The sequence below is a fragment of the Choloepus didactylus genome, chromosome 15, assembly GCF_015220235.1.
Source record: "Choloepus didactylus isolate mChoDid1 chromosome 15, mChoDid1.pri, whole genome shotgun sequence".
NCBI lineage: Eukaryota > Metazoa > Chordata > Mammalia > Pilosa > Megalonychidae > Choloepus > Choloepus didactylus.
Genome location: NC_051321.1, coordinates 59,310,189 through 59,336,705, shown reverse-complemented (window position 1 = coordinate 59,336,705; position 26,517 = coordinate 59,310,189). Strand labels below are relative to the sequence as shown.

General features: G+C 41.0%; 1 protein-coding gene across 2 annotated transcripts; it reads right to left on the bottom strand.

Annotated features, from left to right (window-relative positions):
• Positions 1–25: 25 nt before the first annotated feature.
• ZNF365 (zinc finger protein 365) lies at positions 26–26,517 on the bottom strand. Of its 2 annotated transcripts, none has more exons than XM_037804095.1 (5): positions 26,369–26,517; positions 23,921–24,679; positions 11,931–12,111; positions 4,351–4,388; positions 26–2,849 (listed from the first exon to the last, which is right to left on the bottom strand). In XM_037804095.1, the coding sequence occupies exons 2-5, from the start codon at positions 24,664–24,666 to the stop codon at positions 2,588–2,590; spliced, it is 1,227 nt and encodes a 408-aa protein (XP_037660023.1). In that variant the 5' UTR covers positions 24,667–24,679; positions 26,369–26,517; the 3' UTR covers positions 26–2,587. The 2 variants fall into 2 exon arrangements, with proteins under 2 accessions (XP_037660023.1, XP_037660024.1); XM_037804096.1 differs by lacking the exon at positions 26,369–26,517 and adding an exon at positions 26,020–26,143.

The following is a 26,517-nucleotide window of genomic DNA, read 5'->3' as shown; positions in this document are numbered from 1 at the left end:
TAGACAAAACATACCAACACATTAATCAGAAATATAGCTTTATTATTAGAATATTTCATAATCTAAAAACTTTTTTTAAATTCTGGGGACAGAATATTCCAACTTCTTTACAACTGACTGGCCCTGAAGAAAACTGGAAAACAGTATCTAAGCAATCTGAACTTCGCAGTTACGAATCTATAACCTACTTTGGGGGCCAAAAAAAGACAGAAAGAAAGCACAGTCCAAATGAAGATTTCTTCCCTACAAAACACAGAATAAAATTAGACCTATTCTTCAGTTTAACCTTGAACATGTTTTCACAGAACCTTTGGTGATTTCTTCAATAAAAAGCAACTTCCCTAACTGTAAGGTCCACGTAGACAAAAAAAAATATTTACAAATAAGACACAAAGCGGGACACAGCTCATGGCCCAGGCCATGGCATGTATATGGAGTATCCCTTAGAGTGAGCCAGCTCCTATTTTCCAACAGTAAATTTATGTCTCAAAGGAAGCACAGCATATGAATATAATAAATAATTTGTATAATATGTCATATAATGTATATAGAGTAGCTATAACAGTACAGTGCTTTCTGAAGATCACAGGGTACCACTGTAAAAGAGGGCTGCCATGCCCTCTAGGCATATTTAAACGAAAAACTGAAAATGTAAGTTATATTAAATAAAATGAAAAAAAATCTGGCTATGCCATCTTCAAAACTAAGTTGTTATCTCGCACACATTACAAGACAAAAAGCATGCAATACAACTAACAAATCAATTTTTTTAGTATGTTAAAGGTTAAAGTGCAGTCGTGGTATAAACATCAACAATAACCTCTTGAGGAGGTTAATTCTCCAAATAAATAATTATTATTACATTACAATGTTTACAATGTTGGCCTAAACGGTGATATTCACAGCAATGTTTTATTGCCACTTGATAGTTGCCTATACACCACAGGAATGGGCCACCCCCAAAAGTCAAAAGTGAAGACTCAAAAATCATTTTCACTATGATAGATTCAAAATGCTTGAATAAGTTACACCTTTCAATTTATTGGTATTTTAATTAATTGCTTTATAATCTATGTTTAATGTACTGCTAATCTGATGCTTAGTGCAATAACAATCCTAATTCTTACTAATGTTAATTAGGTTACAGTTATAATTCTTAAAATAAGAAAATTTAATCTACATGAACTAACATATATAGTTTAAAGATCACCCACCACAAACACACACCTTCTTCATGAGTATTTAAAAATAAATTATTAATACACTTGTCATATATATTTTATGAGTGTATATATTTGCAGAAAAAATTATTCTTATTTCCAGGAGGATATCTGCATTTTTAAACTCTGCATGAGACTTGATGAGACTGCTAATTTAAAAGGAAAAGTATCATGGGGATTCATTCTTGGAAAAAATTTGGAAAGCAGGAGGCTTTTAACAGTTCTTTGTAGAAACAAAAGCTATTCTAAGTGAGGGAGGGGAAGAGTCTCAGATTCTGGATCCTACATGCATCGTTTATTTCAGAAATTACTTTAGAAAGCAGTATACAATGAACATTTCAGATACTTGGTTGAAAGGTAAGAATATATATTTTAGTCATAAAGGGAAACAGAAGCAGCAGGAGTCGAAGCGAGCTGCCTGGTGGAAACACTAGGGCAGCAAAGACAAAGTCATGCCCACAGCTAACACAGGGAGGCTGCTGACACTGCCGGGGGAGCAGGTCTTTGGAAAGGGCTGAGCCACTTCTGCAGTGTTTCCAGGACAACTCACAATACACTAAACGCGCAGTCCACTGGCTTTCCAATCACTCAGATGCTGCACCAATGATGGGTGCTGAACAGAAGGGTTTTACTGTCCTCCCCAACCACAGCAATAGAAGCAGCTATTAAAATACAAGCTGGCACCAAAGTCTCAGGGTGCAGAATACTCAGCCAAAAGGGAGAGTAGAGATGTACCAAAATCTGAATAAACATGCACCTAGGGATACATGGAACCTAAATCACACAAATAAACTGAAAATCAGTCCTTTGAAATGAGAAAAGCTGGAATCTGGCTGAACAAGTCTCTTAAGCAACCAAAATTCAAACCTCAATTAACCAGAACACTGGGGGAACAGAATCTTGCTTTTGGGGGGGCTTTCCAGTTCATTGAGAGGAATGTTAAAAACAAAACTTTTTTTTTATTTTCACTGCTATTAACAGAACTTTACACTCCCATTCCTTGCCTCACAATTTAGAGAACAGTGGGCAAGATAAATTTTCTGCTGGTGCCTGACTTCTCGAGTATCCTAGGGTCTGAGAACCTCAGAGGTGGAAACTAGAAATTGGAGCTTCATTTTACCAAAGCCTTGGGAGAAGATTGCTTCAGTTTTTTATTCTTTCTGAAATTTGCCTTTAGCTTCTAAAAGCGGCCTGTCACAAAAATTCTGATCCACCAAGGTTCCTTTTTATTAAATTCTGGTTAACAGAGGCTCTTTTATGGACTGTTGCTTTTCAAATACCATGGAATGTGTCCAAAAGAACGTTATTGTTCGCCCCTAGAACATTCCCCAAAGCCCAGCGATGGTGGTTCAGAGCCACCTGCCCTTTTAGATGATATTCACGATTGCTGTTGGCTTCTTTTTAGCCATTTTGGGCCTGATGTTGCCTTTCCGGCTAAACCCCAGAGGCTCCCCTTTCTTCGGTGGTCTGCAGAGTTCTCTCGAGAACTCGGCCTGTTCATGAATGGACTTAGCAGGCTGCATGCTGGCCCTGTCATCCTTGGCTTTCTTCAGGTAGCTCCTTCCCTTTGGATGGAAATGGGTCTTCAGATCAGGATAGTTAGACGCAGAATGTGGGTGCCCTCGGCCTCTACAGAGGGAGAGAGAGCAGAAAGAAAGATTTCTTTAAAATCCTAAAAGAACAATAGATACACATGGCACAATCACTCTTACAAGCTACGGTGGTAATAATACTAGCAGTAAAACAAATAATATATATTTGTATTTTTCTTCCAAAAATTCCAGTGATCTCATGAAATGATCTCATGATAATTTCCCAAAGAGACATTACTAGTCCTATTTTACCAGTGAAGAAATTGGGGCACAGAAAATTTAAATGACTGCTCAGAGACAGTTGCTGCAAAGGAGAGGCTAGGCCTCCCTATGGTTGTGCCTAAGAGCCTCCTCCCGAATGCCTCTTTGTTGCTCAGATGTGGCCCTCTCTCTCTGGCTAAGCCAACTTGAAAGGTGAAATCACTGCCCTCCCCCCTACGTGGGATCAGACACCCAGGGGAGTGAATCTCCCTGGCAACGTGGAATATGACTCCCAGGGAGGAATGTAGACCTGGCATCATGGGACGGAGAACATCTTCTTGACCAAAAGGGGGATGTGAAAGGAAATGAAATAAGCTTCAGTAGCAGAGAGATTCCAAAAGGAGCCGAGAGGTCACTCTGGTGGGCACTCTTATGCACACTTTAGACAACCCTTTTTAGGTTCTAAAGAATTGGGGTAGCTGGTGGTGGATACCTGAAACTATCAAACTACAACCCAGAACCCATGAATCTCGAAGACAGTTGTATAAAAATGTAGCTTATGAGGGGTGACAATGGGATTGGGAAAGCCATAAGGACCACACTCCACTTTGTCTAGTTTATGGGTGGACGAGTAGAAAAATAGGGGAAGGAAACAAACAAAGGTACCCAGTGTTCTTTTTTACTTCAATTGCTCTTTTTCACTCTAATTATTATTCTTGTTATTTTTGTGTGTGTGCTAATGAAGGTGTCAGGGATTGATTTAGGTGATGAATGTACAACTATGTAATGGTACTGTGAACAATCGAAAGTATGATTTGTTTTGTATGACTGCGTGGTATGTGAATATATCTCAATAAAATGAAGATTAAAAAATAAATAAATAAAAAAAAATAAAAGCCAAAAAAAAAAATAAATAAATAAATGACTGCTCAGGTCAACTACTAGGGGACTCAGACAATCTGTAGTATAGATATTATAAAGTGTATGAGTCATAGTATAAATTTGTATATTTATATAATTAGTAAGCGTACTACATTAATAGTACTGTAGTGCTATTATGACTACTCCATATCTCAATAACAGAATGTTAAACTGTATAATACAATAAAAATACTCCTGTTGTACTATGATAAGTGTTAGCACAGTTAAAAGTCACATCGACATTGTACAAAGTTAATCACACATGTAGGTACATGTTCTTAAATGCATTTAAATTACGGATTTTATATAAAATGCAACAGAAAAACATATTATGCATAACATATGAACATACAATACTAAACATACATACTATACTAAAATTATCAAATGGCCCAAGTATAAAAAGGTATACATACAGGCATCTGGGTTTCTTATTTGAGGAGATATCTGTAAGCTGAAGGAAAACAAATAAAAAGGCATTACTGCACTTGCAGGTTGGATTCACTTTTGAAAATCTTTTTTTGCTTATGTTTTTAAGAAATTGTATTTGTCTTAAGGAAGTTAGCAAGTGGTCTCAGTAGCATTAACCATGACGCCGCCCATCACACCAGTGATCAAGAACATTTCATGCCCAGCCGCAGCTTACTCAGGGAGCGTCTTTGTACACTGGTTCTGAGATTTCTCAGAAGCCAACATCAGCATGTCTAAAAAATTTCAGGAAGTCAAAGAGCCGCATCCCATGGGGCCCCAATAGAGCAGCGTTTGAATTAACATGTTTTTAAAAACTGGAATGATACATCAAACTTTGAATAGGGATTGAGATCTCATTGGTTTATACAGGTTAGGGTGAAACCCTAATCCATCCCAGAATAATCTGGGCAGAGAATAAAAATGCATTTGCAAAGCCCCCCGAGGGACTATGGGAAAATGCGAAAATATTAAACTTCTCCACATGGGGAATTACTGAGATTCTCACAAGCAATGGAGACTACCAGTTCAGCAGGCCAAGCCTTCAATCTTGGGACTTGCCCTTATGAAGCCTGTAACTGCAAAGGAGAGGCTGAGCCTAATGAAGCCTGTAACTGCAAAGGAGAGGCTGAGCCTACTTAAAATTGTACCTAAGAGTCACCCCCAGAGAACCTCTTTTGTTGCTCAGATGTGGCCTCTCTAAGCCAACTCGGCAGGTAAACTCACTGCCCTCCCCTCTTTGTGGGACATGACTCCCAGGGGTGTAATCTCCCTGGCAACACAGGACATGACTCCTGGGGATGAACCTGGACCCGGCATTGTGGGATTTAGAAAGTCTCCTTGACGAAAAGGGGGAAGAGATATGAAAAAAAAATAAAGTTTCAGTGGCTGAGTGATTTCAAATAGAGTCGAGAGGTCATTCCGGAAGTTATTCTTATGCGTTAAACAGATAGCCCTTTTTAGTTTTTAGTGTTTTGGAATATCTAGAAGGAAATACCTGAAACTGTTGAAATGCAACCCAATAGCCTTGATTCTTGAAGATGATTGTATAAGTATGTAGCTTACACGGTGTGACAGTGTGATCATGAAAACCTTGTGGCTCATACTCCCTTTATCCAGTGTATGGATAGATGAGTAGAAAAATGGGAACAAAATTAAACGAAAAATAGAGGAGATAAGGAGGACAGGATTTTTGTGTGTTCTTGTATTATTAGTCTTGCTTTTATTTTTATTATTTTTTTTTCGAGTAATGAAAATGTTCAAAGGTTGATTTTGGTGATGAATGCACAATTATTTGAAGGTATGTGAACAACTGATTGTACACTGAAGATGACTGAAGGGTATGAGAATATATCTCAGTAAAACTGAACTAAAAAAAAAAAACTGGAATGATCCACCATTATTTCTTGATTGATTTCAGGCTGCCTTTGCAGCCAATTCACTACAGCTGTGGCTGGTCAGCATGCATCAATTAAGGGGAAAATTGGCATGAAATATTTATTGCAAAAGTACATCATTTCTAAAATGATAGCATATGAAGACCAATACCACAGCTGTCCCAGAGGCCACGTATCATTGAGATGATGTCCCACCACCAATAAATCATGCAATAAAATATCTGCCTGCACTGCTGTGATAGGGCTCAGAATGACTTCACTTGTAGAATAAACTGAGAATTATCATTTTGTGAACTAGCTGTCACCATCCAGTTTCTAGGCAAAGCCCAGTGCATCCCCAGCCTTCAGCTCCTGACCTCCCTCAGGCAGCCTTCACTAAAAGAAGTGGTATCATCTCAGCAGGCAGGCAGACAGAAAAAAAGGATGGCAAAGGAAATGTGGAGCAAGGACCATGTGGTGTTGGGGCCCAGTTTGGCCAAGACATGTGTCCCCACTATACTACAATAACCCGAAACACCAAGCTCAGCATAACAGGAGCATGCCCTCTGGTTCTTCTGTGTCCAGCTCTAGCTACCATTAGGAGCAAGACAGAAAGATTTCTTGAACAGATTTTTGAAAGTCATGTCCCCCAGAAGGCAAGATGGGATTCTTGTCTTCTACCCTTTTACACAATCTAAAGTCAGCATTATTTTGGTCCTGTTCACATTGGCTGCATTTGACATGAGATTAGGAAATTGCAAAGAGGGCAGGGCACAATCCTGGCCTGAAGGTAGTAAGGTTATGCAATGTATGAAGAAGGTGAGACAGTGGCTGAAGCAAACTGAGGCTGGAGGCTTCTGGGAGACCCCAAAAGCAAGAGCCCTTCCCCTTTGGTGCCTCTTTCCCCCAACACCAACTATGGGTTTCCTTTCTGGGCTTCTCCAATGGACTTCAGTGGTTGTATAAATTAAAAAATGTAAAGGTTTTTTTTCCCTTTAAATTCCCCCTTTTTCTAATTGAGGTATAACAAAATTTGTTCCCTTTACATATGTATGTAAGCATACAGTTTGATGATTTGTTGCATATGTATATATGGAGTTTTTTGCAAAATTAAGTGTGTGTGCATGTATATGTGTGTGCAAAAGTAAGAGAGTATGTACACTTTCCTCCCTGGGGGAAAGGGTCAACTGTGTTATCAAATGTTCAAAGGGGCGCCTGACTTCAAAAATGTTTTAAGAACCACACCTTATGACCTATTAATGTCACTAAGAGGTCCCAGTGGAACCTCAGGAAATTAAAGTAATTTACTATGACTTACAACAGGCCATGAACCTCACATATACATGTACATACAGGTCTATTGTCACATATTGTGTTAAGTACTTACCATATAACAACCCCGATTAGCCCTTGAGAAACAACCCTGTAAGGTAAGCATTATCCTCCTCATTTTACAGATATGGAAAATAAGGGAGAGAAAGTCAACTGGCTGGAAAACCTGAGTGCTCCACCAGCATCAGGGCTGGGCTTCAAACTCAAGTTAGCAGACTCCACATCTGAACAGCCTTCATTCTGTACTGCCTCCTAAAAAGTATGCATTCATATTAGAGTATAAGGGCAAGGAAGTGTGTACACAGTAAGTTAAATGGAATTGATGCATGAATTAGAATTCTCCAACTATCCTATAAATTATGAGGTTTCCTCCCCTTAAACACAAGAGGCCACTGTTCCTCCTGCCCACCCCCCCACCACCCCGCAACCATGCCTTATACCAGCAGATTAAAGAGCTCACTTCCACTTAGCCCATCAACCTGCCTCCATTTTCTCTTGGTCCAACTACTCTAGTCCAAATTTTCCAGGTTGGAAAAGTACAAATAACCTTGCACTGAAAACCAACCTAAGTACTTCTAAAACATAAACATGGTGCTTCAGATTTTTATAAGCTTGGGGAAACTAGACACCTAGTCCTCCTCCAACTGCCCCTTTCTGTAAGGAGCATCACACTGTACACCCAGTTGTTCAGGCCAGAACCTTGGATTCATTCTTGATTCCTCTTCCCTCACTCACCAGATCTAATCCCTCAACAAGGCCAATTGGTCCGGTCAATTCCCAGAATATACCCCATACCTGTCACTTCTCCCAAAGTCCCCTACCTGAGCCGCCATCCTCTCTCACCTGTCATACCATAACGGCCCCCTAACCAGTCTCTCATTGTTCCGCCCCCTCAGTCAATTCCCCACAGAGCAGCCACAGTGATCTTGCTGCTGCTTAAAACTTCTCAGTGCTTTCCCTGTGCCCTTGGGAATAATCTAAACTCCTTATGTGACCTGTAAAGGCCCGGCATGATCAGGATGCTTCCCAGCTCTGAGTCTGCATCTCCTACCACTTGCACATGCCAAGCTTGTTCCCTCCTAGGACACCTGACCTTTCTATGCCTTTGCCTAGAACAATCTACTTCCGAATTTTCACGGGGCTGCCTCTTTGTCATTCCTCAGGTCACAGTTCAAGTGTTGCCTCCTCAGCAAGGCTCTTCTTGACCACTAAATCTAAAGTAGTCTCCTACCCTAGACATCTCAAACATATCATCTTAGTCTCTTCTCTTTCTTTATGGTAGTTCTCCCTATAAGGAAATTATCTTTATTTTTCACCCATTTACTGTGCCCTGCTCCTTCCTGGAACATAACACCTGTGAGAGCAGGGACCTCATCTATCTTGTTCACAGCTGTTTCCTCAGCACCCAGTAAGCACTGTGCCCCCAATAAATATGCATTAAATGAATTACTGATAGTCCTCATTTAGCAACCTGCAGGAAATAAACGCAATGCTTAAAATAAGATTATGCAAGCTGTTTCATGACCTTCCATCTGAGCAATTCTGTGAGTGGTTTTGGCAGATGGGATATCAGGTCACTTTGTGCCTAATTCGACAGCATTTTTCAGAGCATAAAGATGAAATATCTGAGTAAGCACATTATATTTTTAGACATCAGACAGGTGAAAAAACATAAATGCTCAAGGGAATTAAGGGAAAGATACAGATGCTGAAAAATTATTTCAGAAAAAAAGTATGAGGGGAAGGAAATTTTTCTAGAGCACAGAAAAATCTTAAAGCTAAAAGATACCTTAGAAAGTTTATGTATCAATGTGGAAATTTCACTGCTAGCTGGAGGTGGTTATTGAAAAAGGAAGAAAGGAACCGGAGGTGGAGAAAAGGAAAGAGACGAAGAAGATGACACTGTTTTTGCAATGCAGCCTTAGTGGAGATGGTGAGAGCCAGGCCAGGCTGGGGATGGTATTCCTGTCTGTTCTAGAGGAGGGGGCTGACGGGTGCAGGGAAGAGGGGTGTCACTGAGGAAAGGTTGAGTGGGGCTGAGGCTCCAAAAACCTGGGTGTCTGGACACTCCCACCCCTTCACTAAGTTGAGCCAAACAGGTTAATAAAGATGGGATCCCAAGCTTTTCTTGTTAAAAGCATCTAAGTTACTCTGTGTATCTACAGCCACAGATACCCTAGGCTGAAAGACATATGGCTCCCAACTTTTTAGGTGCAAGGATATTACTACAGTGAAATAGTCCGGGAGAGGCAGAGAAACGGCCGTAGGGTCTGTAGACTGTCATCTGTGCCACATTATGGTCCGGAGTATAGAAGACTAGACACAAAACAGGGAGAAACTACATGTGCCCAGTCCTTCCAGAAATGGAACAACTCATTCTCCGTGTTCTAAGGGCAACATATCCTCCCTCCAACATCGGACAGTTCACCTCACCACTGCCTGAACTTGCTCTTCTCACAGACAGTTCCTATTTCTAAATTCTCTGCTACAATCTTAACTGCACTCTATTTTATTTAATTAAGTCAATTCTTCCCTAGGTAGATCAAGTCCAGGGAAGACAGGTCATCTTGTGTTGGAAACATAGAAGGCATAAATATAAATTTATTTCCTACTATATTTGTATGTATGTGTGTGTATATATTCATGTGTATGCATATACATATATTTATGTATGTAGGTGTATGCATGTGTGTATACATATATATATATAATTTTGAAAATACACATCTGACTAGAAGAGCTGAGATGCTACTCAACTTTTGATTACATGGTACAGCTGTGGTGAGAAATAATGATGGGCTATGTCTTTTAAATGATGTTAAATCCTCAAACTGGAAAAATAAACCGAGCAGAGGAAATGAGCAAAGAAATGTAAATAAAACAAAGAACTAATGGGCTTCCTTTATTCCTCCTTTTTATCATTTGCTTTCTTTCTTTAAGCCACCTCTTAGCTTAGTATAGTAGGATTTTCAACATTTCTTAGCTCTGGGTTACTTATAAATCTAAACATTGAAAATTCTAACACGACATTTTAATTTTAGCATTCTGAACCATCAAAGTCAGGTAGTAATCAGATCATTTAAAAGGCTAAAATACGCCAGAGAGCACTGAATCCACCTGCTTCATTTTATGGAAGAATTTTAGGCCCAGGAAGACAACTGTCTTGTCCAGTGAGAAGCAGGGCAGGAATGTTCCAGAAGCCAGGCCTTTCACTTCATATCAGGACTATGTGACCTCATGCCATGTACCCTTATCTGGGACAGGACAAGATGGAAAAAGAGGGCAGAAAAAGGCTCACATCGTGTCCCTCCAGCTACAGTTGGCCAAGACTGGACACTTTCACAGTTTCTCAAGAAGAGAGAGATCAAGGAAGAAAGTGACAATGCCCTGTTAGATAAGTTACACTTACAAGACCACAGACACTTACCCAGGAAACAATAAATATGTCATACAGATGAAACTACTTTAAGTCATTACCGAAACCTGATAGATGTAACAAATTTACTTCCTTCCAGACTACTTTTGTTCCTGCCTGGAAATTTCTGGGGCTTGCATTCCTGTGCTGCTGTAAGGCTGAGTGTGTGTTATTACTATAAGCCTCATGGAAGATTTCTTTCATTTCTTTCCTTGCTCTTTTTGTCACCTATCTTTCCCCCCACCCCGTCTTCCTGCTTTTATCCGCCTGCCTTGCACTTTATTCCTTCCTTTAGTGTCTGTACCCAGCATAATCATTCTTCCAGATAAATAGTTTTGTCATTTTACCATGTTTCCACTTCATCTTGGTTTGGATTCCAGAATGCTCAACCTAAACTCTTCCTCAACCATAGCAACCCCATTAACCCAGTTAGCAGAAATGATCTCCATTCTTCTTTTCCTTATAGTCCTCTTTGAGGGGAGGTAAAGAATCATTTGTAAACTTTTGGAGAGAAGGTAAGCTTAAATAAAGTCCAATAAATAATGAAAATAGTATATATCTACCACCTTGGGGCTTCAAAAATCCTTTCTTTGGCTTTGTTCTTTATGCCACCAAAGAAACTGTAGAACAGGTAAAAATGACCACCCATATCTGTTCCCACTCTTCCAAAGTATGGGTATTACTAAATATCTGGATACCCCTGCGAGGACCAAGCCATTTATGAGAGTTTGGAGCCTTATCCATATATATTCAGTGTTCTCAGATGGGTGCTGAGGGGTCCTTAAGCCCCTGAAACTATATGTAGAATTGCATGCAAAAATCTATCATAGAACTCTATCATCTGCAAATTTTTCAAAGTTTTTTTTTTTTAATCTATTTAAGAATGTTTAATCTATAGAAACTGTTGAACAGCTTTTTCCTTCCTATTACGGGGAAAGAAAAAGTATGTGGTTAGATCTTGCTTTACTGAGAAGGGCCAAAACTTTAAGATTCTCTTAAAACACTACAAAAAAAAAGGGGGGGGGGATAAAAACTACAAATCTACTTGAACACCAAGGTTGGGGCAGATGATTTCCATGGATACATATATGTGGACTCAAACTCCTCTGTTCCACATATATGAAAATATGGACTCAAACTCCTCTGTTCCACATATATGAAAATATTTCTACCAATTCATCTTGGCCTGGACTGGGAAAGTAAAGAAGAACTGGAGACTGTGCATCCAGGATTTAACTTACTTCCAAGTGCCTTGGACTCACCAGCACACTTCCACAAGAGAAGCAAGGCCCAGGTAGTTCTTTAAAATGATGTCTACAGATTCCCTGAAAATCACTGCCCAGCTCCTTTAGCATTTTCACCTGCTTACAAGGACCTCGCATTTGGTGGCTGGAGCGCGACTCACCACGTGCTTGCTGATGTCGTGGCAGAGGCCAGCGGTCTGCTGGCTCTGATAGTACTCCAACTGCTTCTCCGCCAGTTCCACTCGTTGCAACAGATTCTCAATAAAGTCCTGGAGCCGAGCTTTCCCTTGAACCTCCTTTTCTGCTGCTGCTTCCAGGAAATGGTTGAACGTAACAACTTCTCTGCAAGGCAAAAATGTCAGAACACAAAATGGAGAAAAGAGACAGGAGTTACTTCATTTGACACATTTATTGAGGGCCTACTATGTTGTAGGCACTGTGGCCATGGCAATGAGAGAGGAGATAAACTACATTTTAGTGGTTACATTTAGAGATTGCATTATAGAAGGTGACAGCCACTATATATGAATGGCAGGCAGCGATAAGCACTAAGAAGTAACCTGAACATTGGAGCAAGGGTTCGGGGAGTGATGGAGAAAGTGTATTTCAGAAAGGACAACTGGGGACAGAAGGGATCACATTTGGGATGGGATAACTTATGAGCAGAGACCTGCTGGAGGTGAGGATAAGCCAAGCAGGTATCTGGGGGAGGAGCAAACCCTGCCCATGGTGGGAAGGAGCAGAGATGTCTGAGGTTCAGCGATGGGGCCTGTGGCTGGAGCAGAGGGCGGAAGGGAAGGAGGGCAGGAGCAGGGAGCCAGGAAGGGCCTTGCACGTCCCTGTAAGGGTTCCAGATTTTATTGTAAATGAGACAGGAAACCGTTGGGTGCTTTTGAGACAAATTCTGACTTACATTTTAAAAGTCTGGCTTTGGGGGAGAAGTGAATTCAAGGAGAAAAAGTGTGGAAGCAAGAAGCCACGCTGAGCCCCAAGTAGGCACCTTGTCCAATATTCTATTTTTGATCTAAGAATGAAACAGCCAAAGAAATACCACCTTGAGGCACACCCAAGGTCCATCTGGAGAGCTAGTCTAGCTCTGACATAGAAAAGGGGCAGTGTGCCCTCCATTAAAAGCAAAGTCCTTCAGCCAGCTCTCTTTTATCTACATAACTCATTTTGGATTCACAAATCCAAACAATTTTTAATAACTTTATTACTATTTTATATTTCCTTTTTCACGAAAATATGAAAATAACATTTTTTTATTTTATAAACAAGATAAACTTTTTAAAAATTTCAAACAACAGAATAAAAATATAAAGAAGAAAGGAAATATCCCTGAAATCCCATTATCCTGAGACCATACCACCATTAACATTTTGGTGGCCATTCTCATGAACATCTCTTTATGAAAAAACAACATACAAACACTCATGTAATTTTTCTGCTTTTCCTTACCTTACCTTTCCTCCCATCCTCACTGCCCTCCCTCCACATCCTCTTTCTCTGACCAAGAGCCGGGTAATCAGCATTACCAAGAGGTGTGCCTTATTACAGCTATCTTCATCTTTAGCTACCCCTGTAGATAGTCTGCCATCCTCTGGGGCTAATGAATTCCGTAATTTTGCCATACATTGGATATTAATACTTATTTTCATGTGTCTTCAAAATCTCTGTCAACCTTCAGTGAGTGTCCCCTCATTTTTCTGGCCATGCTCAACTTATACAAAGACAAGATTCTAATGATGTTGATCATTATCCCTTCAGCCTCTTTCTTTTTAATGAACCCTAAATTTTTAATCTAACCTCATGCAGTTCTTCTAGACAGTCAATTTAATTCATTGCCTTTTCTGCCCCCTCTCAACCTCCACTTAATCTTTATTTTCCACGAAACTCCATAATTTCCTGAGAATAGAACTCCTGGGAAATCCAGGTCTGTAACAGTTTTGCATAAGGTTTTTGTAAAATAGCTGATAGTGGCTTCCAGCTCTTTTTGTTCTGCATTACTATTCTGTGTGCCAATTTTACAATCACTTGTGATTTTTCTCTCACAAATACGTATGTCACACTTGGCCATACTGAAACTTTTCAGATACCTCCTACAGAGTCCCACATCTTTGGAAAACATTGTGAATTATATATTTGATAAAAATAGAAAAGAGACTGGTTCGAACAATGATTCACGCAAAGAACTGCTCATTATAACAGCCTCCTTTTTTCCAGTTGCCAATCCAGGATCAAACATAACTCCTAATACCATAATAATTCCATTATCTTTCAGTAGCTAAGAACTATCCACATAAGAGAAACGAGTGCTTCTGAAGAAGAGTTTTCTTTCATCATCAAATGCCCTGAATACAAGACGTGCACTTTCCAAGGTCCAGGCTGTTTCAGACTGTGGACACAGCCAGTTTTCAAGTTCTAGGTCACTCGGGTTTGACCTGCCTCCTGAGTGAGCCTCACACATTTCTTGACTACCAGCAAAATGGCGGAGGGTCCATCCAGGTGGTTCCTGGTTCCTAGTTATGGTTTAGATCATTCTGATGGAGCATTTTCACAGCTCAAAAGCACCACTAAAAATATAACCCAGGAAAATGGCTACTGCATCCTCTTTCTAATATTAAGCCTTCAATTTATTTGGAGTCGAGTCCATCATAGAGACTTCCTGGATGATATTAAGGGTAATGGAATCATGAAACAATCTCCAAATTGTAATTCAGGGCAATCAACCAAAACCCCTCACCCTTAATGGGAAAGGAGGGAGGGAAGGAGGAAGAAAAAGGGCCAGACTTTTTTTCCAATTCATTTTGGTTATTAGATTTACTGTATGTTTTTAATCTTATTACAAAAATGTTCCACATTTTATTATGGAAAATATGAAAATTGACCTACTGGAGTTTCCAACTGGGCAGGGGCTGAATCAGCTTTTTGTGCTTTGCTCTATACCCAGCAATCAGTACAATGCTTGACCCATATTAAATATTCAATAAATTTTTATTGTCATTAATATTTTTAAATGACAAGGGAAAAAAAAACAAAAATGATCCATCTTCCCACCACTCAGAGGTTACTGCTCTCAATATCTTGGCATATTTTTCCAGTCTTTTTCCCCTGTACATAGTTAACTGTTACTGGGCTCTGGCTTTACAGTCTAGCACATATGAAATCAGAAACATTTAACAGCTTAATCTCACAGGATTCACATCAGAGAAGCAAGAGGACCAAAAAAATCTGAATGCAACATAGTTGATGATAGTGACTGTATTTTTAAATCACATAATGTTTTGCTAACGGTTCCATATAAAACTTCTAAAAATTAATATTAATGCCCCTAGCTGTTCATGACATATTATGTCATAGAAGAGAAGGATCTTTTTCTAACCCCCTCATCCAATTATCTTGTGCCCTGAAGCTGAAAAGCTAATATCCTTTGTATTTTTCAACCAGCCTGGCACTGGTGCTTACAGAATTTCAGTTTGTGGATGTTTCACATTAACTAAATAAAAAGACAGCTAAAACAAGCTGGATAGTTTAGTGTGATTTCGTTTTAAAGAAGCTAAACACACAAGGATTGGAGAAGTTCATCATTTGGAGATTGTGTTAGGATATCCTTATTAGATAAAACAATATCAAAACCAAGTGAGTAATTGTGAAATAGGATGTGTGCACAACTTCAGATCCCTTTTCCACATCCTGTTCAGTCTGGATGAACAATATCTAGAAACACCTCTTATTTCCGCCAAGGAGTCTTGGGGATTATTTGAACAGAAAAGAGGTTCAATTGCATTACGCTTGTAAACTTTCTTGAATAATTATACCCCAAACAGTAAAAAAAAAATCCACTCAAAGTGCAAGATAGATCAATAGATTCACTATACGAGAGAACAAAATGTTCATTGTTAAGGTTTCAGATTCTGCATTGAAGCCAGCCACATTTTTTAACCTTTAAGAATCTACTAATTGTTGAGTTTTGGCATAGGAGCAAAGAATATCCACTATTATCTGAAAAAGGCTCAATACCCCTCCATTTTCCTACTACATATCTGTGTGAGACTGCATTTTTTTCACATACTTCAACATATTTGCCACAGATTGCAGAAGAGTGATTAAGATCCAGCAGACTTCTATTAAGACAGACATTTAAAAGATTTGCAAAACTATAAAACAATGCCACCCTACTCACTAAATGTTCTCGTGAAATCTATAGTTATTTTTCATAAAATGTGTTATTTATGTTAACATGTAAGGGACTGATTATTGCTAATTTAAAATGAATTAATAAATAACTTCTAAATTTGTAATACAGTAAATAGCAATAGATACAGCCCACATAAACAAAAACTCTTTGAGAGCCTCAAGTTTTTTAAGAATCTAAAGAGGAAATGAGGCCAAAAAGCTTGAGAACTACCGTATTGTGAGCCAAAGGGACCCTGGCCCCTTGGGACTCCGGTGGGGGTAGCTAAGGTGGGCTGGAACACCAGTAAGATACAGCCACAATCCATTCATTTATTTATCCCATTATGTGCTAACTCAACAAACATTCATTCAGTGCTACCAGGCTCTGGGCTCAGTGCTGGGGGCACACTGAGGAACCTGGGGCTATCCTCATGAGGCTTATGATCTAGCCCAGGGATCAGCCAACTTTTTCTGTAAAGGGCCAGATAGTAAGTATTTTAGGCTTTGTGGAACCTGTGGTCTCTATCACAGCTACTCAACTCTGCCTAGCACGAGAGCAAAGACAAACTGTAAACACATGAGCGTGGCTGGGTAACAAAACTTTATTTATGGAAACTGCCATTTGGATTTAATATAACTTTTACATGTGACAAATTATTATTTTTCTTCTGAATTTTTTTCTACCATTTAAAAATGTAAAACTAGTGTTAGCTCATAGACCTTACAAAAGCAGACAGCAGGCTGTATCTGGCCTTTGGGCTGTAGTGTGCTGACCTCTGGTGTTATGGGAGAGTTAGACACGAAAGAAACAAATACTGACATAAATGTATAATTACAAAGTTGAGCTGAATGCTATGAAGAAAAGGAATAGTATGATGCTACCAGAACAGTAAAAGACTTGTATAGTATTATTTTAGATTGTCAACCTTCTGACTAAGAATAAAGGATAGAGGAAAAGATAAGGGAAAACAAGACTGATATTCACCCGGGGTGTTGGGACAGCCCAGCTTTGGGAAAATTATCTTTAGCTGATTCTAGGTGACTTCCACCTCCTTCTTTGACTTCTTGTTTGTTAAAAAAGCAAAACAGGACAAACATTATTAAATCCAAAGTTTTACGATTCAGTTGTAAATATGCTTATTTAAAGCAATATTTGATACTAGAAGAAAAAATATTAATATAGAATATATATTAGTATAGAATCTGAACTGGCCTCTAAATTAATTATTGAGTGGAACGATTCGCAGATCTGGAAATATTGCAGTATCCCAGAGATTCATGGGCATCTTTATAAGTTCAGAAGCAATCACAGTTGAAAGGGGCACTGAGTGAAAAAGCCCTTAAGTACAATCAGTACTTTAGTTAAAAAAAAAAAAAAAGCAGCTCATTCACTCATGCACTCATTCATTTACAGGGTGGCCCCAAAATCTGAAACAGAGATGATAATTATTTGATAATTATTTCATTTTTTACAGATTTAACTCCCTCTATTAGTCCGTGGTGGGGGGTGGGGGTGGGGGCTAAAGGCACAGGTTTATTCAGAATAGTCGAAGATAGAAATCAGAAATCACGTGAGGGAGACACAACCTATGTGCATTTAGGCAAGGACTGAAATGCACATTAATGAGCCACATTCATTACAATTTTGCATAAACACTGAACCAGGCAGTTAATGAAGAGCAACATATTGAACATATCATGTATTGTAATCCAGTATCAATAACCCATTTATGATGTCTATTTGCCTATGTTTCCAGCTTTCACGGCCACCCTGTAGTCTTGTGTTCCCCCCGGCCTCATGGCTGCACATCACTTCCCCCTCAGCTCCAGTCACAGTGAATTCCCATTATTGCTCCATGGAGACATACTCATACCGCTACACATGCTGGTCCCACTGCCAGGGTCAGCCCCCCTGCCCTTCCCAAGCCCCCTCTCTTAATTATCCCTCTACCCTAGGGCTTGCCTCCCTGCAAGCTTTCCCTGCCACTCCCCCAGGCGTGGGTGGCCGGCCTGCTGTGCTCTTCCATGGAACCTGGGACCCTTCTAGAGCACACGCTGCAGAGGACTAGTTTTGTCATTTACTCCGTTAGACTGAAAAATAAGTGAGTTCAGGGACCTTGTCTGCTTGTTCACTTGGTACCCCCCAGCACCTGAAATGAGCCTAACACACAATGGGGCTCAACAGATTTCTGCTGATCTCATAAAATGTGCGACTACATCTCTAGTTGAAAATCTTTAACAAACTAAAAAATCCTTAGGTTTCTTTATTTCTTTTTCCAGACAAGTAGCAGGGCATCAACCCAGTGAGTAACCTAAAGGTACCTCCTACCAGGGTCGGGTGGGATCTGAAATGGATGACTCTTCCACTCTTAATGCATTAACATCAGCTTCTCCTCCCAAAGTTAAATGTCTACCAAGTCATTTAAATTTCATCTTACATTACTGATGTATGAACCTTTCCAGAGGTGTATGAAATGATAAAAATACCTCCAGCTAAAAATAGTCCAGCTATTGATCACAGAGCACCTCAGGCAGACAATATCAGCCACGAGGCAGAGCCTGAAGCTGGAGTCAACCACCTCCCAGCACCGGGAGCTTGGAGTCGGCTCCAGTGCACTTACCCCAGCGGGTGGGATCTGTGTACCAGTCATACGTCTGGATCCATGTCACATCTCTATTCTTGTGGGTCCTTTGCCTCGTCTTTATTTCTGGGGCTTTTTTGAATTAACCAAGGAGTATATATTTCTCATTAAGAATTAAGAAAAAAATAATGAGAAAGTCATATTATTTTTATTTGTTCTAAGTGGAGCAACACCATATACACCATATTCTAAGGCCCACAAGAGGAGGGAGGGAGAGAAAGAGGGAAGGAGGGAAGGAAGGAAGGAGAGAAGGAAGGAAGGAAGAGAGAGGGAGGAAGGAAAGGAGGGAGGGAGGGAAGAAAGGGAGAGGGAGAAGGGAAAGGATGGAGAGAAAAGAGAAAAGACAGAAAAAATAAAATAGAAATGTGCCATTCCTGAAGAGGGCTTGTGTGACATCTGTTTTTTCCTACATTAGTTTGCAAGTCAACATGGAACACACAGCCTGGAAAGGGAGAACCCATTTATAAAAATGCATGCACAATGCAGAGCAAACAGGCTCCTCTGAACTCTGCATCCACCATGACTTTTCTTATCCTGCTTCCCAGCTACAGGCCAGTCTGGAGACCAGGTTGTCTACTCACTGCTTTAACTGATCAAAAATGGAAATGACCTAATTTTTAATTAAGTAGCAACAGGGTTTAGTTGTGCAAAACAAGTTGTCAAGTCAAACCCGCCTCCTAAAGGCCAGGATCCCGCAGCCAGTTTGGAATAAAATCCTAAATGGATAGTACTTGGCTCAGGCCCCTCCTGTGTGTCTTTTTTATCACACCCCTAATGATCTGTTTAATGTTTATTTTCATTTCTGGTCTGTAAGCTCCCTGAACGCAGAGACTGGACTTGTCTGCTGCATCACTGCATCACCAGATCCTAGAACAGGCATGCAATAAAGGGTTCCCTTCTGGCTCACTCCAAGCTGGGAACAGGGCAAATGATGGAGGAAGAAGAGAAACAGATTACATCTGTTGTAGCTCGCAAGGGAGTAGGATGGAAATTAGAGATGAAATCATAGAAGGCCCCTCACCACTATTGAAGGCTGCCAGCAGCACAGGCCCTATCCATTCTGGGCACGGGCATCTGGAGAGTCAAGCTAAAAGCCCTCACTGGAAGATGAGGACAAAATCCGGACTGGGCATTGTGGAAGCTGAATATCATATCATGACAATGCTTATGCCACCACCATTTCCCAACATCTTCGATGCCAGCAGACATTTTCTCCAATCACATAAAAAAACAATGATGTCACCATGATAGCCTTCCTGAAATAGCTAAGAAGCAAGCCCATTCCAAAATGGGCCAGATTCAGCATTATATAACTCTTTATGCTTTGGGCAGATACCACATTTTCAAAAGTGTGGCTGGGAGGTAGCAAATTAATGGAAAAAGCACTCGGCAGAGAAACAGGGAATCTGGTTTCCAGTTTCAGCTTTTGTGACTAAATTTTTGCTCTTAAGTGAGTCATTCCAGGCTCTGGGCCTTATTTTTTGCATCTGGAAAATGAAGGTGTTACCCTGAAGGAGGCAGGGGGGACCTTACAGTTCTAAGATTCCAGGGTTCCCCTCAGGGGCTGTCCCTCACCCTCCCCTCCCTGCTGTCCCTTCAAGGTCACTCCTCTGGCCACCAAAGCAAATCCTGGTCTTTCTTGTCATGCCCTAGGTTCAGCCTGTCCACATAAGAAAAAGCCATTCTCATGTTTTATCAGCTTGAAACCACGGCTTATATTTAAACACTTGTTAAAACTGCCCTGGGTTTGAACATGGGCATGTTCATAAATACGTGGTTTTTTTTTCTTCCTATGTAAAGTGTAAGCTCCTTTGGGAAAAAAATCAAGAATGTTATGACCTCCCACCACCCACAGCCACGCTGAAACTGACACTCACACCCCTGGCACCATGCTGGGCACATCACAGATTCTCAGTCAGGATTTTCCAACCTTACCAGCAGAACTGAATGCAAGTAAATTTGAGACCATAGTTATTACACTGAAGTTCTAAAACCCGCAGATCAACTTGGCCAGGAACACTACTACTCTCTAAATGTGTCCTTTCTTGTGAAGGGATACTTTACAGCAAGGTTGGCAGGGACTGATTTACCTGATCAACAGCCAGTGCTACCCATCAGCATAGAATACCCTTGAATAAATAAATACCCATGACGACAGGGCTTTTAAAGTTACACTGACTTTTATAAAGATGAAGTTTCTTTCTCAGGTCTGCAAGGAGACTCACCAGTACCAAAGTACAAAGTACAAAATACTGCCAATTCAAAAAACATCCTCTGTTATAGGAAAAAAAAAAAAAAAAAAAAAAAAAAAAAAAAATATATATATATATATATATATATATATGTATGTATATATAACTTCTACAACCAAGGAGATTCAGCATATAGGTGACCATGGGGCAGAATCATCCCTGGAAACTTTTATTTCAGTTTGAAAAGGATTTTAAAGTTGAGGAAAAGATCCATAAGCAAGAGAGCCTCCTTATGTGAATGTTAAAATATTAGATGCTTGCTTTTTTATTATAACCCAAACTACCATCTGTGTTTCAAAAGAACCCCAGGATTGAAGTCAGTTTTGAATGGGACCTTAACCACATACTTTCTCTCACAAATGGTTCTTGAGAGGTCATTTAGGGGTATTTAGCAGTGGAGCACACTCCAGGCATCTCCTTGGCCAAGCAAGGTCTCCCCTCATCTGGGAAGGTCACTTCTTTGGTGAAGGCACAGCTCTGGGAGGGACCCCCGGGGAGTAGAGAGGACAGAAGAGGGACAGCCCAGCCAGCCAGATCAGTCAAATGAAGCTGGCTGTGGAAGGAGTGGCAGCTGGGCAGCTGGCTCGCTCCTGCACCCCCATTCAGATGGGGGTGGGGGTAAGGGTCAGACACTGAGGGCCCTGTCCACTATGGCTCTCTCAGACCAAGAGCTTCAGTGTCCTTCCTGGAAACAAGCCTCTTTCAGTCCTATTTTATGTACAGAAAGTGTGATTATTTGAGGCCTAGATAGAGAAACTGAGGGGAGAGCCCCAAACACAGGCTTTAAAAAAAAATGACAACTTTGTTCATTTTAAAGTTTTAAAAGTTTAAGGTAATTTCACTATATTTTTATTCAATTTTTTAAATGTCACTGCATTTTTTTCTGTTAGCCCAAAAATGATATATTAAAAGTCAACTCATGATTTACCCTCAGATATACTCACAAAAATGTATACAAAGATACACATGCACACGCACACACAGATACATATAAGGCTGTTAAATGAGATGCTAATTTTAATTTTAACAGTGGGACTATGCAGCAAAGAAGTATTCATGGGTAGCAAACTGGTTAAATAAATCATGTGTCCATACCATAGAATACTATGCAACAGTCAAAAGGAATGAGAATAATCCTATATGTAAGATGTTTGCAATGTATTAAGTTAGAAGAAAAACAAACACCATACCCAAATGGCAGAAGGGTGTGTGTCATGATTCCATTTCGGAAGAAAAAGAGTAGCCCTATATGTGTGTATAATTACATATGATTGTATGTGCACAGGAAATGTCTGGAAGGACAGTCTCTGGAGGATGGGGTGGGGTAGGCTTGGAGAGGAGGGAAACTTTGAACACAGACAGCTCTATCCAGTTTGTTTTACAAGTATATACGAGTTCTCCAATTGGTCCTCAGGTGACAGCAACGGATTAATCATAACCACTGGTTCATGACACACTGTCATTGTCTAAGCCTGGCCTGCTTTTATTTAGTAGTGACTCAGTTATTTTTATTAATAAAGCACCCTTGAACACACCACCCCAAACAAATTTAGATCCTCAACAATAATCTGGATCCAACCATATGGTCCTTCCCTCCTTTGTCTTCTCTCCCCACACCCTAGGTAACTACCACCCAAAATCCTGTGTTCAATGATACTTGTATAGTTAATAAGTAAAATAAAACAAATAAATACATGCAAAAAATTAATTTGGTTGCCTTTTTAACTCACTGCTCTTGAACCAAACTGAAATGTTTTTTCAGTGGCACAGGCTGGTCACCCTGGTGGCTATAATGGGTCAAGGCACTAACTTCCTACTAGGAAGCACCAGAAGCCAGGAAAGAAATACTTTTAATTAGAATTTATTTCCCTAGCAGCAAAGTAAATCAGTGGCTCATGCAAATCTCCCCTAACTATGTAATTTAAAAATACCTAGTCTGAGTAGAACAGGCTTTCCCTCTAGGTAGAGTGTAAGCTTTTAGTGATAGCAAGTGATGATCTCTCTTCTTAAAGAAGAAGCTTTAATTACTACATCTGAAGAGACAACACAAGATAGAAGAATGCCAAGGGGGAAAGAAAGCATGAAATTAAAGCAATCTCTATAATAAGAAATCAAATTATTTGAAAACCTACCTCTTAGGAGGTTTCACACTGTCAATTTTAATGTCCTTTGATCTCATGAATTCTGAGCCTCCATTTAAAATGAAATCTGACATTCAGCTTTTGGTAAATACACTGCATTGCTACATATACTTTTCTAATTTGGGTTGAACACATACTGATAAGGAAACACTATTCCAAGTATGATGATTTTTAAAGCAATGGATTCTGTGACCATCTATAACTTGTGAAAAACAGTATGAGCTTTTTGCAAGGGGGCAAGACTTACTTCAGTATCACACATAACTTTAGAAAAAGTGGAAAAATTCTTCAACTTAGAAGTCTGATCATAGAATTACCACCATAGAAGTACAGCACTATCAGAAAGTCTTTCTTCTAGATTACCTAATGTCTGCTTCCTCTGAACATAAACTACAATTAAGTGGATTCTCAATTTTGGACATTATATTAACATAGGCAGATAATTCAAAATGGCAAATAAGCCAAAATTATCTTTGGAGCATATTTTTATACTTGAACAAGACAGCATCTCATGTTCTTGACCTTTCAACACGGAGACCGTCATCCAAAATGGATCACCCAGCACGCCCTTTCTGTCTTCCGGATCAACTCACCCTTGCTCACCAGTTGGTGAACAGATCCCACCACAGGTAGCTACTCCTCTCTCAAAAACATTATCTGCTGTTTACAGCTTCCAAGGAGAGAAGGAGTTCGATTTTTTACTTTAATATTGCTGGGCTGCAAAACCTGTACAGAGAGGACAGCTAATAGCAAAAGCCTCATGCCTTCTGGGTTTAAATCTGTCAATGAGAAAAGCAGCCAAAGTTCCTACATATAACAGAAACAAAGAAAGGGGACCTTGGTTAACACACGCTTGTGGGGACTGGGCAGGGGGAGGCTGGGCGTTGGGGGAGGGAGTCCTGAAGCACTGGGGTTAGCATCCTGTTTCCACGCCACTTACTCTTCTTTCCTGAGAAGCTCCTCCTCGGACTCCGTCAGGCGCTGCCTCAGCGCCGCGATCATCTCCACCGCCACGTCCACCTGTCTATTCAGGGTCCGCTCTCGCCTCTGAACTTCCTGCTTCTTCTGAGTCAGCTGCACGAAAGCTGCCCGAACTTCCAACAGTTCCGCAGTTTTCTGGGCCAACTCTTTGGTGAGTTTATCGATTCTCTTCTCGATGGTCCTATCCACAGCCTCGACCATCCGGTTGAATTTCTCTCTGACATGTGCCTCGAAAGAAGCTTTGGTGTCTGAGGTGGGAAGGCCGTGACTCGACCTCGGGGCACCCAGCGAGTCTGCTCGCAGGTCCATCGCCGCGTAGGTCTGCACGTAGGAAACCGGCCTCTCTGCCACCACCTCAAATGGCTTCCTGTCCTTTGAGTGTTCATGCGAAATGCTATACAAGTTAACATAGCTCGGCTTCTGCTTGACCACAATGCCAGCACTGCTTGGCGATGTTTCCTGCTTCAGGGGTTCCGAGGAAGTAACTAGGTCTGTGTCTTTGAGGGAAGAAAAGATGCTGCATTTTGTCAAGAGGGTTCTTTCCTCGTAGCTGTGACTGAATTCCAGATGGGCCCTCAAGGAAGACAGGCTTCTAAATCTGGTATGGTCTCCACACCTCGGGCAGCGGAATGGCAGGCACACAGCAACATTCTCAAAGGATTCCTGCCAGGGATATCTGCTTTCCTCAAATGCCTTCTGTTGCATTACTCTAAAAGTCCTGGATGGGAAAAACAAGAATAGACCCAGAGAGTTAACAAGTCTGATTTTAAAAGGTTACTGAAATGGTTGATGGTGTGCATCTCCTTGTGGACAGAGATTTTTTGGTTTCCAATGACTTCTGCATATAATATCTTATGTTAAAATTAAAACCTACAGCCCATGGGTCAAATCTAGCTGCTTCCCTTCATTTCTGCATTTTCTACTGGTCCTTTTGCACTGCAACAGCAGAGTTGAGTAGTTATAACACAAAGCCAAAAAGTTATGGCTCGCAAAGCCAAAAAGATTTACTACCTGGCCTTTGCAGAAAAAGTCTGCAGATCCCTGCCTAGAATTAAAAAGGTGAGTAACAATCACTCTTCACAGATGAGAAATTTGGAGTCAGATGGAAAGCGGCAGGTTCAGAAGTGGAATTCAAGTTTCCTGCTCTCCTGAATTTAGTGCACTAAATGCAAAACCATGCCCTATTCTACTGATACACTCCTGATCAGCATGAATACAAAAATGAGGAAAACTCACACGAATTGTCAAAATAGGTCCTAAGAGAATAAACTCAGTGATCTTTTCTCATGTATAAGCTAGGCATGGTGGCATTAAGCACACAATAAGCAGAATATTTTACAATCTGAGAGTTTTACCTTTGATTTTCTCCTTTAATTATTGCTGTGATAAGTCAGTGTGTTGTCACCATGATAATGGTTCTATACTCTATTATTAAATAACATTTGATATAACAAGGACCCGTGGTCATGGCCAAGATTTTATTAAAATAGTGTTCTCGATGTATTTATCTTGTCTTTGATCCTGTTTTAACATCACAACCGCAGAGATGGCCATTGTTCCAGCCAGGTAAGTAGTAGCAGAATAACTCTTTCAATAGCAGGAAGTTCTTGTTCACTTGGAGTAATTTACTGTTAGCCCTAGCAACAGATGACTGCTAGCAACCCAATTTTGCAAGCAGCGCAGGTCTATTCCTCCAAGAATGGTTTCTATCCAAATTTAACAAGCATTTAGCCCACCCCACACCCTACCCCCAAAGAAGGAGCCCAGCTAGGGGACTCAGGCTGAAAAGTGTTGTTATTGGACCCCCGACCTAATCAAAAGCAGAAGTGCAAACAAGTCCCCAGACAGCTTATTACAGGTTAATAAGCCTCTGGGGAAACCTCTTCCTGTGCTACACTGCGCTGTTTTAACCGCTGGTTTTCTGGAAGTGAGATGCAAACCCTAGCCCAGCGCAGGACCAAGAATGCTAACAAGAGGTGAAAGAAGGGGAAGTCAGGATTCTCGTGGGCAACAGTAAAGAGGTAACATCCTTATAAGGAGAAATGGGGAATCACGCACCCTGGGAGAACGCAGGCGTTCGCGGGCCCAGCGGAAACCCCAGTCCACGAGGTTGGTGGGAAACCCGAATTGACTCTGCCTGGGCAGGACAGGCTGGCGATGACTCGGGGGTCCCAGCCTTCCCTGCCCCCGCTCTACTGCGTGCTAGCTCGTGGGTGCAAGAGTAGATACGCGAGCACACGAGTTCCTGCAGGCGGGGGCCGAAAAGCCGGTTTTCCCAACTCCCCCGGTGCTGCGGCGACACAGACCCCCTCCCCAGCCCGGCAGCCCCGGCCGGCCCCCTATCCCGCGCTCCGTAGCGCCCCGCGGGCCGGGCGGCAGGCGCAGATGTCCAGCGGCCGCCACTTACCAGACTTGTTGCTGCAGCTGCAGCTGCTGCTGCCGCCGCGGCCGGTGCTGATGCTGCGGGAGCGAAGCGGTTTTCAGCAGAGCCGTAAATCAGGCTGAGCCGGGGCCGCTCTCACACACACCCTCCTCCAGCCGCACCCCCGCGCAGGG

What these genes read in the sequence shown, in the direction of transcription:
- ZNF365 (XM_037804095.1), bottom strand. Translation starts at nt 24,666, where the DNA reads ATGCAACAGAAGGCATTTGAGGAAAGCAGATATCCCTGGCAGGAATCC. An exon ending in GAGCTTCTCAGGAAAGAAGA is followed by an intron (nt 12,112 to 23,920) that starts GTAAGTGGCGTG and finishes TTTGCCTTGCAG; the next exon opens with AGAAGTTGTTACGTTCAACC. An exon ending in ACGACATCAGCAAGCACGTG is followed by an intron (nt 4,389 to 11,930) that starts GTGAGTCGCGCT and finishes GTTTTCCTTCAG; the next exon opens with CTTACAGATATCTCCTCAAA.